This window comes from Bos javanicus, chromosome 1, assembly GCF_032452875.1.
Source record: "Bos javanicus breed banteng chromosome 1, ARS-OSU_banteng_1.0, whole genome shotgun sequence".
Taxonomy (NCBI): domain Eukaryota; kingdom Metazoa; phylum Chordata; class Mammalia; order Artiodactyla; family Bovidae; genus Bos; species Bos javanicus.
Window position 1 is genome coordinate 102262527 of NC_083868.1, and position 19745 is coordinate 102282271.

The window sequence follows — 19745 nt, forward strand, 5'->3', positions numbered from 1 at the left end:
CCTTGTAGGCTACACTCCATGGAGTCTCAAAAGAGTTGGACATGACTTAATGACTAAACAACAGCAATAACAAATGTGAATAACTTCTCACCTATTTTAAAAAGCATGTTTTCATCATTAAAACTGGTAAAAATTTAACGTAAAGGCAAATAAGTGATCTTAGGGAAATACATTGTAATAAGGACATCTGAAGAAAGCAATAATTATTACAATGCTACATAAGCCTGCAAATTAAAACACAATAAAAACTGAAAAGCAGAGATTTAAATGATTTTCTGTTGTGTAACAAGTCTACATGTGTGGAATTAGGTTATATTTTTAAAAAGTTACACAATTTTCAAATAGGACTATAATCATATGATTTACAATACAGATGTATATATTTCTATATACATGTTAAAGTCTAATATTTCCACGAATTTATTCATTACTGAAGCTAAGAAACATAGTATGTATTACTTTAAGTGCAAATGTAATGGTCAGTTAATGAGAATAAAGGGTAGAGACCCAACTGGAACTTAGCATAAAGTGATGTCTCTCATTATATTTTCATTACATATAGTATTACATAGCACATCACTTAAGAATTATGAAGCTTAAAATGGCAAAATATTTCTTACCTAATTATTTCTTTCTTTTTTTTTTCTAAGATATTCTTGACAAACTCATGTATTCCAAAACAATTTGCATGGATGCTATGCAATACTGGGGAAAACAGTATGATGTACACAGCCTGTATGGATATAGTATGTCTATAGCTACAGAGAAGTAAGTGCAGTTTCATTCAGAATACTCTCTAATATTTATTGTCTAGAAATGTAATTGGTAATTTACATAGAGTGGATAATAACAACTGTAGGAAAGGAAAGAAAGATACTATTTTCATTGTGAAAAATTAGGACATAAAAGCATCACCTCTTTTATTAAATATTCACATATTTAAAACTTAATTATTAAGAATTACATGATATATGTACTTAACTGTGATCCTTTTTTAATTCATCAACTGAAATTATCCTTCTAAATTTTGATTCAGCTTGGTGTGTCTGAACATGTATTCTAAACATGAATCTCATAACTGGCCTAAGACAATGGTGCTATTTGGACAAGTCACTATTTTTTTTTAAAGAGTATTTCATTTAAAATGTGGTTTTCTATGCAGTATTTCACAAGTAATTCTCTATAAAATGTGTTTGCTTGTGTGTAAAAAGTAGCATGATACAAAGCAGAGAAAGGAGATAATCATATATGGATTGCTTACTTTTTCAAGCATTGTATAAGGACCTATAATTCAATAGTAAGTCAAAAAAAAGTTCTGGATCAATAAATTTTAAATTTTATCATAATTAAGCAACTGTGACCAAGTTTTAATTCTAAAGCATATTTGGTCCCAAAGCATACCAGGATATCAAAATTGTATATGCTATCTTCATAGTGTTCACTTCTCTCTATATATAATAGAGTATAAGTAAATAAATTCTAGAAAGAACATTATAGTTCATATAAAGGTAATTTTAAAAAAGCACCTCAGTATACTACTATATTTTTATTAATGTAATCTACCAAATTAAAATTTTATTACCTTTTTTCTGATTATTTTCCAATTATGGAAAAATTTGTCAACAATATTCAAGTACTAATAGAGGTGAGCTGAATAATGCTAGTATTGTGGACGATGAAATTCTAAAACAAAATAAAATGCTTTGCAAGCATATAAGTTTTACATCAACATTGCTAGATAATATTTGAAAATATAGACATTAATGTATGATCAGCCAAAATCACTGCAGATGGTGATTGCAGCCATGAAATTAAAACACTTACTCCTTGGAAGGAAAGTTATGACCAACCTAGAAAGCATATTCAAAAGCAGAGACATTACTTTGCCAACAAAGGTCTGTCTAGTCAAGGCTATGGTTTTTCCAGTAGTCATGCATGGATGTGACAGTTGGACTGTGAAGAAAGCTGAGTGCTGAAAAATTGATGCTTTTGAACTGTGGTGTTGAAGAAGACTCTTGAGAGTCCCTTGGACTGCAAAGAGATCCAACCAGTCCATCCTAAAGGAGATCAGTCCTGGGTGTTCTTTGGAAAGAATGATGCTAAAGCTGAAACTCCAGTACTTTGGCCACCTCATGCCAAGAGGTGACTCATTGGAAAAGACCCTGATGCTGGGAGGGATTGGGGGCAGGAGGAGAAGGGGACGACAGAGGATGAGATGGCTGGATGGCATCACTGACTTGTTGGACATGAGTTTGAGTGAATTCCAGGAGTTGGTGAGGGACAGGGAGGCCTGGCGTGCTGCAATTCATGGGGTCATGAAGAGTCGGACACAACTGAGCAACTGAATGAACTAAACTGTACTGAGCATCACTGAATCACAAAAAATGTGTTTTGGGTTCAAGTTTGGACTACTGTACTTTATATTATAAAGAGATTTTTCAATGGATTTAAATCATATATTTCAAAAACAAATATTGATTTGTTTTCTGGGTACAGAAAATCCATGTTTAATTTGGTAAAGAAAATTATTCAAAGTCTAAATCATTTCTAGAATATTTCTTTTCCATGTTTGATCTGAATGTATTTTACTAAGTAAATATTAATATGTAAATGCAAAATTAATATAAAATACTAATAGTTGTAACTATTATAGCTTGGTTCTAAAAACTAATATATGCCTTGAATTTAATATTTTAGAATTTATCATATCAATATTATTTTAAAATAGATGTTATTTATTAATTTGATTTTGGTTTTAGAGCTATAGAAAAAGTTCTTCCTAATAAAAGAAGCTTTATTCTTACCCGATCAACTTTTGCTGGATCTGGAAGCCATTCTGCACATTGGTTAGGAGACAATACTGCTTCTTGGGAACAAATGGAATGGTCTATTACAGGAATGCTGGAGTTTGGTTTGTTTGGAATACCTTTGGTAAGTAGTTTTTACAATATTATTTATAAACACTGTAATTACAAATTTTGTAATATTGTCATCTTAATGATTTTCAGTTAAATGATTAAAGGCATATGACAGAAAATTTCAATTTCTATTCCTAGAGACTTTATGAGAAAAATAAGATTGTGAATGGTGTCTATAACATTAGAGTGTAAAGCGAGAATGAACAAAATTTGGTCAAATCATACTAATTCCTAAAACAAGAGTCAATATAAACAAAGCACAGAAAAATCTTACATAATAAATACAAAAGCACCAGAGAAAACCGTAAGGAAAAATCCAAATTGGCATTGTAAAGAAAGTAAATATCAATTGTCTAGATATATTCAAAATTCTCTAGATTATCAATTTATGTTAAAAAGATAATAAAGTTGTTTCTTCTATTTAAAAGAGAAAAGATGACAGAAATGTCTCAAATTTTTAAAGCAGAGAAAATTATATAAGCTATTCCAAATGTAAGAAATCAGGTAAGTCTCTATATCAAGCAAATAAAGAACTATACATGTTGATTTTCAACAGTAAGGAGTATCATTACATAACAAAATAAATATGAAATATTTATAAGATTATAGTGATTTATTCTTTCATATGTATCAAACAAAATGAAAACCAGAAACAAACCAAAACAAAACAAAAAAGCTACCACATACACACGTACACACACACACACACCCCATCTTGAATTTGGAAAGTAAAGTAAACACATTACCAATTGATTCACCAAAATAAACTGAATGGAAATGAGGGAGAGAAACCATAGAATTGAATGCAAACAATTGTACTTCATATCAGAAATTTGGGACATCAGACAAATTGGTATTTAGAAGAAAATTTTTAGCCTTAAATGCTTAGATTATAAACAAAGAAGTTTTGAACATTAATTAGTGAAGTATGTGAATTAAGAAAAAGAAAACAATGAAATGTAATGAAAATAAGACATGAATGCCATGAAAGCAATGTCTCTAGAGAAACAAATGTCAAAATAAAAAGTGACTCTGAAATTTTGAATAAAATAGATCAATATATGGCAAGTTTTGTACAAAAAAGAGAAAAAATAAGCAATGTTACAACGTATTCCAAGATAGGATGTTATGTATGGTATAGCAACTAACTAATAAGCAATAACCAGGAGTAAGTATTCAAGCTAAGTGTGGGACTTTTTGAGAGAAATTGTAGTAACTTAGTAAGTTAAAGATACACCATATTCATAGATAAGGAGTCTCATAGAAATAGGCTTTCTCCCAAAACTGTTATCTAATTCAGTGACATTCTATTTTAAACTATAAAGAGAATTTGAAGAACATATAAAGTTACTCTAAACTTCATGTGGAAGACAATACACTTCAAAGACATAGAAAAGAGCACATGGATTTTGCCCTATCAGCTAAAATAATAATATAATGCAATGATACTTAACTGTGAATGATCAGATAAATTAATATTTCAAAATAGGATATGGGTCCATACATTAATAGAAATTTGTTTAATGGTAGTACTATCACTGCAGCTCAGTAAATAAAGTATCAACCATTCATATGGACAATTGATCATCCATTTAAAATATAAAATAAAATTACTCTCTGTCTCAAATAATACACAACCTATGTGTGAAAAGTAAACTTTAAGCATCATAGAAGAAAATATAAGTGAGTAACTTTATGATGTAAGGTTAGGAGTTGAATTTATTAAACAGAGCACAGAGGCACAACTAATAAAGAAACAAATTTGGTTACAAAATGAAAATTTCTGTTCATCTAATGTCTATTTTAAAAATTAAAATAAAATGTTTCCTACTACTGGAAAATTATATATTCAATTCATATAAGTAATAAATGAGTAATATTTAATTTAAATAACCTACTATAAATCTGTAAAAGGTAAGAGAGTAGAAAAATCAGCAAAGGACATGTCAAGCAATTCTATAGAAAGAGAAATACATATGGACTAAAAAAAACGTGAAAAAATTCTCAACTTTCCTAGTAATAAGAGCCATACAAGTAAAAACTTTGATGAAATGCATTAATATATAAGGTGATAAAAATTAAAAACCTGAAAATATCAGAAATCAGCAAGAAAATGAAGTAAGTGGGAACATTCCTGTATTGTGACTGTACTTACTATAAGTAGTTACTGTTGGGGGTCCTTTAATGGACTCAGAACCTGGTGGTCCAGAGTCGACGATAAAGTGAAAGACAGAAAGAGAGAGGGAGAAATAAAGAAAGAAAGAAAGAAAGACAGGGACCTGAGCTCTGATGGAGCAAGAGTGCTTTATTAGCAGAAATGCAAGCTTATATATCTTTAGTTAGATGATTACTCAGCTATTACACAAGATGAAATTTTATCAATAGCCCCGGTATGGATAGTCTAATACATACAAGGTTGCTGACACTGAAAAGAGTCACTGTATGTCTCATCCTATGACCTCAGTCCTGAGAACGGAGTGCAGCTCTACTCATTCTTGGAATAGGAACTGATAAGGAACAAAGGATCCTCGAGAAATAGAAAACAGCATGCAGGAATCCTCCTGTTAAATGTTACCTGACAAGTTACAACTAGTTTTGATTTAAAAAATATACTTTTCCAATAAGTCAGGAACGTAGTCTTATATACATATATATTCACAAAGATGCTTATATACACACTTCATACAATCATATTTTATAGTGATGGGATCCCATACAATAGAGAACTGCAGCCATATTAACCTAATTGCATCTCACAAAAATAATTCTTTGAGAAGTGAGATGCCGTATAACACATACATGTCATTTATGTAAAGCTAATAAGAATGCAAAATAGTATTATATATTATTTATAGATACATATTGGAGAAGGCGATGGCACCCCACTCCAGTACTCTTGCCTGGAAAATCCCATGGACGGAGGAGGCTGGTGGGCTGCAGTCCATGGGGTCGCTAGGAGTCGAACAGACTGAGCGACTTCACTTTTACTTTTCACTTTCATGCATTGGAGAAGGAAATGGCAACCCACTCCAGTGTTCTTGCCTGGAGAATCCCAGGGACGGGGGAGCCTGGTGGGCTGCCGTCTATGGGGTCGCACAGAGTTGGACATGACTGAAGTGACTTAACAGCAGCAGCATAGATACATATATATCACTTACAAAAACAGAGAAATGCCTGTAAGCATTAAATACTGAATAGTTAAGTAGTCATTTTTTCTGAAGAGTTCTTGAGGGACAAAAAGTGCAATTATATGTGATCATACATCTGGCAATATTTTTACTCTTTTACTCTTACAGCAATATAAATAGGGAAAGTCAAATCACAGGTGGTGAGTTTTGGATTAAGAAGCCACACATTTTAATAACTAAGTTTCAGCTTTATACATTGAATTAGAGGCAAGTGTGTGGCAAAAATCCAAAATCAATTAGACCAAGGAGGAGTAGTAAGACAGTAAAACAAAGACTATAAATTGGTACAGATTAATCAGTTGTATAAATGTGATGCCCTGGGAAAATTTGAGAATTTTTACAATATAAATAATAGATATATATGTTATTTAGGTTGGAGCAGATATCTGTGGGTTTGTGGCTGAGACCACAGAAGAGCTTTGCAGAAGGTGGATGCAACTTGGAGCTTTTTATCCGTATGCCAGAAACCATAACGCTGATGGATATGAGGTAAATGCCTCTTGTTCTCCATGTTTCGAAATAAAACATAATCCTATTTTTAGCAATGTACTTAAATGTATATGTATAGAGATCTGGTCTGAAAGTTTGTGGTATAATTCACAAAGACGAGTTGGAACTCCTCATCTCAAGGTCTGTATTTTATATATAAAACTATGATCAAATAAGGAAATCATGACAGTATCGCAGAAATATTTTAAGCCTAACACATGTACACATGTGTGAAATTATAATATTTTAAGTTAATGACAAAGCTTTTTGAGTCTGAATTCTTACATTCTAATAATAAGTTCCAGGTAACTTTCTTTCATAAATAGAATATATTCTTAAGGATTTATCATTTTTCTTTTATTAAAGATACCCAAGAAGTTAAAGACACTTGCAAAGTAGTTTGGGTCCATAATTTTTCTTTAATAAGTAAAACTGTAATGACAGGTGGGGAAAAAAATAAAACTAACACTTTGTAAACATGCATCTGAACTGGTGGGAGGTTAATCTACCAACCCTGAGCTATGGGCTCTCATAGGCATATTTCTTAGAGGGAATGAGAAAATTAGGTGAAAGCATTAAGTCAATTAAGTGCATACTGGTTAAGAAATTATTCACCGTACACACAATGGGGCTTAATTCTCTTTGAGAAGAAGGACAGCCACTCAGAGCTCCGCCTGGAAGGAAGCATGACAATACAGAAGTAAAAGGTATAAACTGGATAGTCGTTATTTCCTAATCCACCTAAGTGATGCTTCAAGAAATTTGTGTTCTTGGGAGATCCTCATGTGAATTAAATTATACTTGTGTTCATTTATGTCCTCCAAAAAACAGACACCAAGACAGAGTTAGAAACGTTAGCAATTTATTGCTGAAATACTTGTGGTAGATAAAGAAGAGGAAGAAGGAGAAAGTGGAGAGAGCTTCAGATCACAATTCAGGCCTAAATCTGAAAGCAGATGAAGGCAAAGAAGGAGGTTTGATAAAGAGTTATATCCTACAGCCCAGTTCAACGGAAATTTTGACTCATCCGATAGGGAGTCCGCAAGGCAAAGTTGACCACTGGGAAAGACCTGTATCTCCTTGGCATGGGTCTTATATATCCCACCAAGCTCATTGATTTCCAGGAAGCAGCCAAAGGAAACTGTGGCTTTGGCGTAAACATTATGGTGTATCCAGGCAGGCAGTAGCTGGTTTGAGGAAACCTAAGCAGGTTTGCTTACATCATTACAGCTTGGCTGAAAGAGTCAACTGAGCTAGCTTAGGCTCAGCAAGAAGGCTGTCCTTCTTGCTGGTTGCAAGCCTACAAGGCTGACCAGATGGCTATGTTTGTTGTGTCCCTTGGTTTGCAGACTGTTTGAGCTTATTGTTCTAATAGCAGTGACAAGGTACAAGGCAGCAAATTCTTTGGCAATCCAAGCACGTTTCAAGCCCTTACTTGACGGTGTCCCGTGTCCTAAGACTACATTGGTCAGAGTATATCAAAGTCAAATAGTGGGGAAATGCATTCCACTGTTAGAGGTAGATACTAATAAGAGTTATATAACAGAAATTGTGGGTACAAGGAGGCATGAAAATTGGGACCAATAGTCCAATCTACCGCAAATAATAGAAATGAAGAATACTTTGTTAAAATATGTTTTATCTTCTCCAAGAATGTGTATTCAAAAGGGAAATGTCCACTTTAAAATAAAGTTTAATTAGTATATATATCAAAATGAAAACATAAAAACTAGAAATTCATATACTTCAGTGATGAAATAGGGGTCATCTCAACTTTTTATAAGCATGCCACAAAGTACACATTTTGGTTTTCAAAAATAGATTAAATGCTTATGTTTCAATTTGTATTCATATTCTAACTTTCTTATTTCAATTTCTCTGTTTATCCCACAGCATCAGGACCCAGCATTTTTTGGAAAGGATTCTCTTTTGGTTAAATCATCAAAACACTATTTGAATATTCGCTATGCCTTGTTACCTTTCCTTTATACTCTATTTTATAAAGCCCATATGTTTGGAGAAACAGTAGCAAGGCCTTTTCTTCATGAGTGAGTACTATGTTCAAGAATTTCAGTCTTTCAAATTATATTCAGATAAATAATAAAAAATTAAGAGTAGATCAAGATGTCATGTGGATTTCTGATGCTTTTCTTGACATTTATGTAAATTATTTGGTGAAATGTGAAATGATAGTAAATATAATTAATTTGGTGAAATGGACAAGTTCAATCTATAAATGTGATAATTGTATAGAACTTAAAAGGAAAGAAATATGTAGAATATATTAAAGTATATCAGTAAGTAATATTAAATATATAATATTAAACATATATTAAATATCATTTAATATTATTTATCAAATAAAACATTAAATATCAGTAAATAAACAAGAAAATATTAAAAATATAATCATGCATATTGTGAAAATTATCTGAATATAAATCACATATAGTATAGTTATAAAACAATGAATTGTGCCTGTCTTTGTATCTCTTGATGAAAACAAGGTCGTTCCTCAAGAAATGACTAAAGATCCCTTCAAGTCCAAGTCAAATTGAAGTTTATAAGGAAAAAGTATAAAAAGGAGGAAAGTAGAATATGAAGGGTTTCTGATAGTTCATGAACCTATTTTACGGGAAAAAATGAATTAAACAGAAGAGTAGTTTATTATACTTTTTATTTTTATAGTTGTTTATTTATCATATATGATAGACTATTTTTTTGAGTCCCAAATGAAGTAATTTCCTCTTTCCCACCTTTTTTCACTTTCTACTTTCCTTTCTATGTTCCTTTTTCTTGAGTGTCAGGTGTACCATAAGGATGCATTAATAATTATAGATTCAAAATTACATATTAAGTCAGTTTTGACGTTATAAAGTCAATTTTACATATCAAGCAAAATTAAAGACAATGATTATTCCCAGGGAATAACTTAAAAGATAATAAATTGACATGTTTGGATTAACATTTTTTATCTTTATGTTGTAAACACTGTCATTGTTCTTAGGTTTTATGAGGATACTAATAGCTGGATTGAAGATACTCAGTTCTTATGGGGCCCCTCATTACTTATAACCCCTGTATTGAGACAGGTAGGATACAATTTTAATAAATTTTAAAGGGAATTTTGTGTAATCAAATCCACACTAAATTACAAAACATCTGGGTAATAAATGTTACTCAGTAGAATGCTTCAAACTGATAAGTGTTTAATTAAATTCTAAAACATAGAAGAAATTTTGAAAAGTTATAAGTATATTAAGTAGATTTATGCTTTTCAAGTATATAATATGTACTGGGGAGAAGAAATTGTATAAAATTAGTATTCTTCCACAAAAGAAAGCTTTATTTATGAAACATATCAAATCTTATAATAGTAACAAATAACTGTCATTCATGTAGTCATAGACATTGAAATTGTGCTATACTGTAAATAAAGGAGAACTTGAAAGCCAATAGATCATATGAAAATGTTGAAAAAATAGTGGAATGAAATATTTGGATTTTGCCTGTTACTTAAAAGTTGGTATGTCATGGAAATATATAGAAATGAATGTGTTCACACTCACGCTTACCATGCAGATGATAATGATACAAATATATGCATCCATTTTTTTAGTTGCCACTAAAATTTATTTCATCTTTGCTTTTGGAATATTGTATATTATTAAAGTATCTAAAACTATTAAAATAGCCTTTTGTTATATATAGAAAATATTGTAGTGTAACATACAAAGGAAGCTTTTCACTTCACTATGACAATCCGACATTTGATGTGACTCTTTTCTGTTACATATAGAAGTAAAATATATATATATCTACATATAAATTGTTGTTGTTTAATTGCTAAATTGTGCCTGACTCTTTGCAACCCCATGGAATCTATAGCCCACCAGGTTTCTCTGTCCATGGGATTTTCCAGGCAAGAATATTGGAATGGGTTGCCATCTCCTTCTCCACATATACATTATTTTGCTTTATTTTAGGGTGCAGAAACAGTGAGTGCATACATCCCTGATGCCACTTGGTATGACTTTGAAACTGTAAGTAAACCTAATATAATAATAGTTCAAAAGTATATATTGTCCAACATTTATACATGGGAAATTAACAATATTTCTGTTATTATTCTAAAAAATAACAACTTCAGATTTTAATAATGCATAAAAGTCTGCACAGGTATATATTTTTTTACATGTGAGCAGGTATATGTTCCATTGCACATGATTAATATGAAGTATATTCTTCAGTGTAGTTATCCATCTTAAACTGTGGAAGTAAAAGGTCAAGAGTAACTTTAAGAAGAATTGGTAACTTATTTTAATACTTTTCCTATTTTACATATTCTTCCAGAAAAATTGTGTATTTTAAAGGGAAGTATTTTGCAGTGCACTTATATTTGCTAAGCAGAACCTTTATTTTTTATAAGAAAGATTTTTTTTAATCCTTTCAAGAGACCTGGTTAACTTTAACTGAAAACAAAGAATAAAAATAGGACTAATTAAGAATATTATTAATTATTGTGGAAAGGAAATGGATTTCTCTATGGTGATTTTTTTTGTTAAACTGAATTTATTTTTAGCCAAATTTATTCAGTAAACTGAAGAAGTTTCTTTAAAAGTTAGGAAACAACATGTTACTATTCACTAAAATGACATGAATGGCTCATAATAAGAATTATTTCTCTGTGTAAATTTTATGTGTAATTCTTGTGAAATTACTTTTTATTTTCCAAATATTAGGGTGTAAAAAAGCCATGGAGAAAACAACGTGTTGATATGCAGCTTCCAGCAGACAAAATAGGATTACATCTTAGAGGCGGTTACATTATCCCCTTTCAACAACCTGCTGTAACTACAACAGCAAGGTAAAATTCAGTTCAGTTCAGTTCAGTTCAGTCGCTCAGTCGTGTCCAACTCTGCAAAAGGCATTAATTGAAATCTGAACTATAATTTAATATTTAATGTTTCACATATTTATTAAAAAATCAATGATTGATATTTAGCTTTTTAACCAGAAGATATTTAATGCAAGGGATTCTTACATATAACTTTCATAGTTATAAAAAGAATAAAGAATCAAATTATGTATTAATATATTACAACAACCTTTTAATTAAAAAAATGAGCATAATTAGAACTTTATCTCCTGTGTCAAAACTGTACTGACTTATTTCTGTAAAGAATATATATAATTAAAATTAGTTGCTGATTATTACTAAATAGTGAAATATTAAATGTTATATAATTGATTAAAGTGTCAGTTGTTACCTGTTTGTATCATCAATATATAAATGTCAAAATGATTATTTTCCAGGTAAAATGTTTAAAGTCAATAAACGAGGTAGATATTTCTGTATAGGTAAAGAATGATATAGAAATTAAGTTGTTCAGTAAGAATACATTTTAGAACTACTTAGAAAAAAGGAGAAACTTGAAAATTCTGGTACTTCATCTTGCAAAATTCATTCTGGGTATATGGACAGAATGTGTCATATTGCATCTACACATTTCCCCATGTTCTACAACACCTCAACAGATAGTCACTCTATGTTCCTTACCCTGCTGTATTTTCTTCATAGCATTAAGAATATATGTAATTATATTTTTACTTGTTCTTATATGTAGTATGTCTGTTCTCCTCAACTATATACTCCATGAAGGCAGGGACGCAACTTTTCACACTTTAGTTCACATACCAATAGTGTCACCCTATTATGGAACGAAAGTGAAAGAAAGTGAAAGTGAAAGTCCCTCAGTCGTGTCGGACTCTTTGTGACCCCATGGACTATACAGTCCATGGAATTTTCTAGGCCAGAATACTGGAGTGGGTAGCCTTGGGGGATCTTCCCGACCCAGGAATCGAACCGGGGTCTCCTGCAATGCAAGCAGATTCTTTACCAACTGAGCTATCAGGGAAGCCCTACTATGGGATAAGCTCCTGGTTTTCCCTAGATATTTGTTGAAGGAACAAATTTATGAGTGAATGAATTAAACTAGTTAGTCATGTAATTAGGTTTGTTTCCTAGAATTATTTTCATATTCTCAATGTTTCATGATTATGTTCTCAAAATCATTAGTTATACTCTAGAGATGTATCAAATGAGAGAAACATACGCTCTGATGAGTGTATGCTAGAAAGAATATATTCTGTATAGAGCAGTTACCTGGACTATACAGCCTCATTTTAAGTTTAGAAACCAATAGTAATATACAACTAAAAAAATATTAACCACATTTCATTTCACATGGTATAATTAGCTTCATTTTTATGATTATTAGAGATTCTACTTGGCATTTAAAAGTTTATTTTATAGTTTTTTTCATTGTTTTGTAACCTTGATGCATTGCAATTCAGGGTTAATATATTTGTGACAAATACATATGGTACTTCATAAGATATATTTAATTTTGTTGTTTGAATTGAAATATTATTTTACTGTTTCAATTTTGATGGTGGTGTCTTAGCCTCCAAGAAGTTCCATACTATATTTATTGTATTTATTTCTTTCATTTATTTTCCAAATATATAAATTACTTTTCTCATTGATAAATTATTAATAAAAATAGACATGAATTTTATTAATATCAATGTTTTTTGTGCAGAAATCCTACAAATCCTCATGTTGAAATGGATTTATTTATAGGATATTTTACTATTATAAATTTATATTTACTCATAAATACACCCAAACTTACTTAACAGCCGAAAGAACCCTCTAGGACTTATAATTGCATTAAATGATAATAACACAGCAAAAGGAGACTTTTTCTGGGATGATGGAGAAACTAAAGGTAAGTTTCAAAGTGATATGCTTTAAAATGTTTATTTTGATGATGGGAAGTTTTGCTTTTATTATGAAATTACATTCATTTAAAAATGTCACAAGTTTTAATTTTTTTTTAAATTTATAATTTCTGTTTTATTATCTATCTTAAGAGTTTAGGTAACTTTATATAATTTAGCATTGCTATTTAAATTATGTATATTTAATTACAACATTTAGTTTTCTCTCTTGGTTTATTGTAAAAATCTTTGACAAGTGTAGATACTTTTATTTATTAGATTATTGAATAAAAATTAAAGTAGTTAATAAGTTCACAGATGTGTAAATTGCATCCTATTTTCAACTATCTTAGATGATTATAGTGGTTAAAACTAAAATTTTATTACTGTAAAAGAAAACCAACATTAAAGTTTACTCAATGTAGAAAGGAGGAATAAATTGGTAATTTGAGATTAACAAATACACAATACCATATATAAAATATATAAACAACCAGGACCTAGTATATAGCACAGCAAACTATATTCAGTATCTTTTAATGAACTGTAATGGAAAAGAATCCAAAAAAGAAATATACATATGTGTATATATATAAATATGTTTAACTGAATAACTTTACCTGAAGTGTTGTAAATCAACTATACTTCAATAAAAATATTTAATGTCAAATTATTTGAGATAAGGATTTTACCATATAAATGTCATTATTTATTTGAATTATTAAATGTCTTCTAATTAATTAGCCCAAAAGTTGAGAATTCAGTACATCAAGGGAATAAAAATAGAATCATTCTTTCTAATATTAAATTATGCTATAGAAAATTAATCTGTTTGGATTTACTTAGTCAATTATAAACACTCATAAATTTAAGGTTTTTTAATCTCATTTTTTAATAGAGGACTCTTAGATATATGTTTTATATATGTGTGTATAAAAATTATAGTTTACCTTCTATTATAGCTCACTACTTCTCAGATGTTTTATAGTATATGGCCTGCCTGGGTGCTCAGTCATGTCTAACTCTTTTGCAACCCCATGGACTGTAGCCCGTGAGGCTCCTCTGCCCACTGGATTTTTGAGGCAAGAATACTGAGGTGCCATTTCTTCCTCCAAGGGATTTTCCCAACCCAGGGATGGAACCTTCATCTCTTGTGTCTCCTGCATTAGCAGGCAGCTTCTTTACCACTGAGCCACCTGGGTAGCCTATTATAGTATATGAAGCATCCAGTATCTCTAAGCTCCAAGAAATAGTCTATGTATTGGTGTGTTCTCTTACAATTTGAAAAATATGGAATCTTTGAAAAAATTCTGTTCTTTTTGAAGTCTTACCTGCCTGTGAATATGTAAATTACCACAGTATATCTGCTCCATTAAATGCATTGTCTTCCACTTGTCAGTTGATGGTAACTTCATCTCTACAAGATGCCAACAACTTTACGGTTCACTCTTATCTAGGAATCTCTTTTGGTTCCATCTTGATCTAGGAATCTTATCAACTCGACCATTGTTATCATCACTACTTTTCATTCTAATTACTGCAATAGCTCCCTAATCAGTCTATAGGTTGATGGCTCTTGTCAGCCGCCTCTTTTTACATTTTCTTTACCAACTGGCAGATAGAGTAAGCCCTTTAGAAGATGATTCAAATTATCTCTTTCTGCTCACCTCTTTGCTCAAAACCCTCTAACAATTCACCATTATATTCAGGAGCCACAGTCTTTACCAACATCCAGAGTACTCACCATGTCCTGTAGATTTTACATACACACACATGCACACATGCACTCTCACACAAATCTTTCCTTACTGCTCTCCATTTTTCATTCTACTTCAGCACACCAGACTTCTCTTTCTCACTCAATATGTTAGAGTCTAAGCATACTAAGGTTAGCTCTGAGCTGAGTATAGATTCCAAACACTTATTACATAGAAATTCAGTAAGAGTGGATTTCAGCAGAAACATTAATAAACTGTTCATAATCATCAGGTAAAGAATTTTGTTGAGACAATACCTCTATTGGTAGCATGTGAGACTTGACTTTAAGGTTATTCTTATTTCTCAAATTATTTGTTTCCAAGTTCATTAATTTTTCCTACTTGCAAAAATTTACCTATGGCTGATTCATGTTGAGGTTTGACAGAAAACAGCAAAATTCTGTAAAGCAATTATCCCTCAATAAAAAATAAATAAAGTATTAAAAACTATATTGATAATTTACTTCATATGCTATGCTATGCTAAGTCACTTCAGTCGTGTCCGACTCTGTGCGACCCCATAGATGGCAGCCCACCAGGCTCCCCCATCCCTGGGATTCTCCAGGCAAGAACACTGGAGTGGGCTGCCATTTCCTTCTCTTACTTCATATAAGATGGTTAAAATATGGAGTTATGATTTAATCAGTCATCTAATATGATGACTATATACTTAAGTGTGTTGAAAAGTTAAAATCAGAATTTTCTGAATAATCAAATACATAAACAGCAAAATAACCTTCAATTCAGATTCTGATTTTAATTTTATTCCCTAGGATTAAAATTTTAAGTTAATTAATGTTACTCAAAGTAGTCTATATAAATCCTAGGATTCTCTTTATATTTTCCACTCTATTTTCTCCCAAATATTTTAGTTATAATCTATAGTTTCCTGTTAAAGAAACATGTTGATAAAAATGCTATGTTTCATATATGATGCAGAAAATAATTATTTTCTTCCATTTTTTCTCATTAAAGTGTACATGAATCTTTAATATGTCTCCACATTCAGTCCTTTAGATAATGAAAAAAAAATTGAAAGATGCAAAACAATATTGCGGTGTCCCATGTCTTCCCAAGATAAACTTCTTGTTACACAGTTTATTAGAGACAGATAAAATATTATTCAAAACAATAGTTATAATTGTATATATTTTGCTACAAGTTTGCATTCTCTGAATTTCTAGAATGATTTTACTGGTCTGAAAAATCAAACTGGGCAAAGATGCATTTATTACCTTTACTTCCTGGGAAAATAAACTACCAAAGTTATTTTATTTAAAGATAATTAAGAAGTTTAATGAAAAGAATTTATTTAATTTGCTTAATAAATAATACTTATTTTAAAAAATGTTCCTGTGTTGTCTAACTGTAATAATAAAATAAAAATTTGACATTATTTTGATCTGATAACTTATTTTTCCCCCATTACAGATACCATCCAAAAGGGCAACTACATTTTATATACATTTTCAGTTTCTAATGTAAGCATTCTCCTTGAACACATAGCTAAATATAATAGCTTGTTAATGTCTAGATTGTGCCTTTTCTTGGAAAAGTGCATTTCTCTCCAAAGATCAATGGAAAGAAATGGAAAAAATCATTTAATTTAAATTATTAAATTGTATATGAATTACCTTAGATTTTTATGTTTCAATATAATAGTATACTTCAATATAATAGATGAGTTTCTGATGATGAAGTTTGTACACAAAATCATTAGACTTCTTGATGCACTATGTCTTGTTTAAGCAGATCTTAGGAAAATAATCTCAGCATATTTGACAATGTTTTAATATACCAATCATAGCAGTGACTGTCATGCATTTGGGGTGAAAATGAAAACGCTTTGCACAAGGTTAAATTTTGAATAATTAGTAGCAATGCTTCTTGTAGAAGTTAGATTTCTTCATATATTTTTTTTTTGTTAAAGCTAAGTTATTCTTCACCAACATTAAGCCTAGAATGAGAAGGGATATGCATGATTTGCATCATGCATAATTTATCTCTGAAAATAATTTTATGGCATATATACAAAAAATTTTAATTTTTTACAATAAGTATAAACATATACTTATATATTTATAATTATTATATATATACTTTTATATTTATATAAATATTTATATAAATATAAATACTTATATATAATTATTATATATAATTTATATAATATAATTTATATTATATATAAATAATATGTATATATAAATAATTTATATAATATAAATTATTATGTAAATAATATATATAAATAAATAATATATATATTATATATAAAGAGTATATATATATTATATATATAAATAGTATATATATAAAAATTATATATAAATAGTATATATATGTAATTTTTTTATAATAAGTATATTTATATAGGGTACTTGAACATGAAGGGCCATTGAGAATGTAGGGATAGATGATTGGTTATTTACTTATTTTATATATATATATATATAAATACTAAATACTAAATTATTAATGATATCAGTGTAAATGAATTCTAAATTATGTGAGATTCAAAATATTTTCTTAGAATTTTATCTAATTCTTACACCCTTTGGGTTCAGAGTTTTTCACTTAGCAATTTTCATAAAAATGTGTGTTGGTTAATTGTCTTTATTTGGTAAACAGAATATAATTTATATATATTTATAACTATAAGATTTAATCCAGTGTTATAAATACAATTGTATTTTTATTTCTGATTTGTATCCAGTGAACATCTATTTGATATATATATTTTCCAGAACAAGCTAGATATCACATGTATGCATTCATCGTACCCAGAAGGAACTGCTTTAGCATTTGAGACTATAAAAGTCCTTGGGTTGATAAACACTGTTACAGAAGTTTCAGTGATAGAAGATAATCAACCATTGAGAGCTCATTACAATTTCAGTTATGATGCTTCCAACCAGGTAAATACAATCTCTTAAAATATTTTAGTGTCATATTCTGTCATTTTTAACATATAATCATTCAGGCTCATGGTTTTGTGATTTTTTTATTCATTACATTTCTAGTTTTATTTTCCTTTTGCTGGCTATATCCCATTTTAGGTCATTTCAATTTATATTGAGATATCAACCATAAGGTTAATTCATACTACTCCCTCTCTATTCAATTTTTTCTTAGACATCACTTATCTCTACCTTCCTAATATTTTTTTATTCCATTTCTCTAATTTACCTACTGCATACAATAAAAAATGTAAATGTTTTAACTTCTCATTTAAGGCTCATTAAGTTATTGATTGAATTCATTTCTTCAGTTTTTCCCACTTCTCCTTTCATAAGTTCTTTTTGTCCTCAACATATCTTGTATCAATATTCTTTTTCAAATTTTTGTTAACACTCTTCCCTTATAGTGGGCCCTTTCTTATCCTCATTCTTTCCTCCTTTGACAAATGTACTAGAGAGGGTAAAGAAGTACCAGAACTGGGTTCAATTCTAGACCTGCAGTTTGTGCATTTAAATAATAGATTAATATCTCAGCTTCCTCATAAGTAAAATGAAATATTTAGTCATAATGTTGCTTAACTATGTTAGATAAAATAATTTAAAACATAGAAGTGATTTTTATTGGCATTTACTTTCCTACCATTTCTATAATCCTAATTATTAGTAATGTTAGCATAAATTCTAAATTAACATATATAACATGATTTTGCAGTGTTTTTGTCTAGCTCCTAAGCCCTCTAGCCCAGAGTTTTCCATGTAGGAATTTCCATAAAATATGTATTGGTTAATTGTTTTTTAATTTAGTAAATATACTATAAAATATATATTCCTGTGACTATAAGAACTCACCAATATAAATTAAACAACTTAGGCTTTTTGAGAATTTTATGAGTCTAGTAAAGATTATATGGGGGCACAATACAAAATCATTTTATTATATATTTTTTACAATTCCAGTTCATATTTATTTCTAGCCTTATGCTAATGTAGAGATTTATGAGGACTTGGTGACTCAGCAGTAAAGAATACTCCTGCCAATGCAGGGAACAAGGGTTTGATTCTTGGGTTGGGACGTTTCCCTTTGGAAGGAAATGGTAACCCACTGTAGTATTCTTGCCTGGAAATCCCACAGACAGAGGAGCCTGGCAGACTATAGCCCATGAAGTCACAAAAGAGTTGGATATTATTTAGCAATTAAACAACAACAAAGATTTACAAAGACACTTGGAAGTACATCTTTCTAATTCCTCTAAGCTTCTAATCTTTATATGACTTTTTATTTCTAAATTAGAGCTATGAAGGATAAAAAAAAAAAAAAACTGTACAGATGAAATTGTGGTAAATTTTGTCACTGTCATAAACGGTAACCAAACAAAAATTTGTAATATTGTAACAATGAAAAAACATTCATGGGATTCTCAAGGCAAGATTTGGTTTGCCATTCCCTTCTCCAGTGCACCATATTTTGTCAGAACATTGTACAGGAGGCAGTGATAAAAACCATCCCCAATAAAAAGAAATTCAAAAAGGTAAAATGGTTGTCTGAGGAGGTCTTACAAATAGCTGAAAGAAGTGAAAGGCAAAGGAGAAAAGCATTTCATGCAAAGATGGGCACAATAAAGGACAGAAATGATATGGAGCTAACAG

At 30.2% G+C, this 19745-nt stretch overlaps 1 protein-coding gene across 2 annotated transcripts in view; it reads left to right on the forward strand.

The window, feature by feature from the left end:
• Positions 1-19745, forward strand: part of SI (sucrase-isomaltase) — a 118798-nt gene that overhangs the window by 30333 nt on the left and 68720 nt on the right. For both annotated transcript variants that reach the window (XM_061416911.1, XM_061416920.1), the window contains 10 exons: positions 651-768; positions 2760-2931; positions 6479-6595; positions 8489-8643; positions 9603-9687; positions 10582-10638; positions 11338-11462; positions 13301-13389; positions 16570-16619; positions 17886-18056. In XM_061416911.1, coding sequence (XP_061272895.1) covers positions 651-768; positions 2760-2931; positions 6479-6595; positions 8489-8643; positions 9603-9687; positions 10582-10638; positions 11338-11462; positions 13301-13389; positions 16570-16619; positions 17886-18056 — 1139 coding nt within the window. The remainder of the gene's footprint in view (positions 1-650; positions 769-2759; positions 2932-6478; positions 6596-8488; positions 8644-9602; positions 9688-10581; positions 10639-11337; positions 11463-13300; positions 13390-16569; positions 16620-17885; positions 18057-19745) is intronic.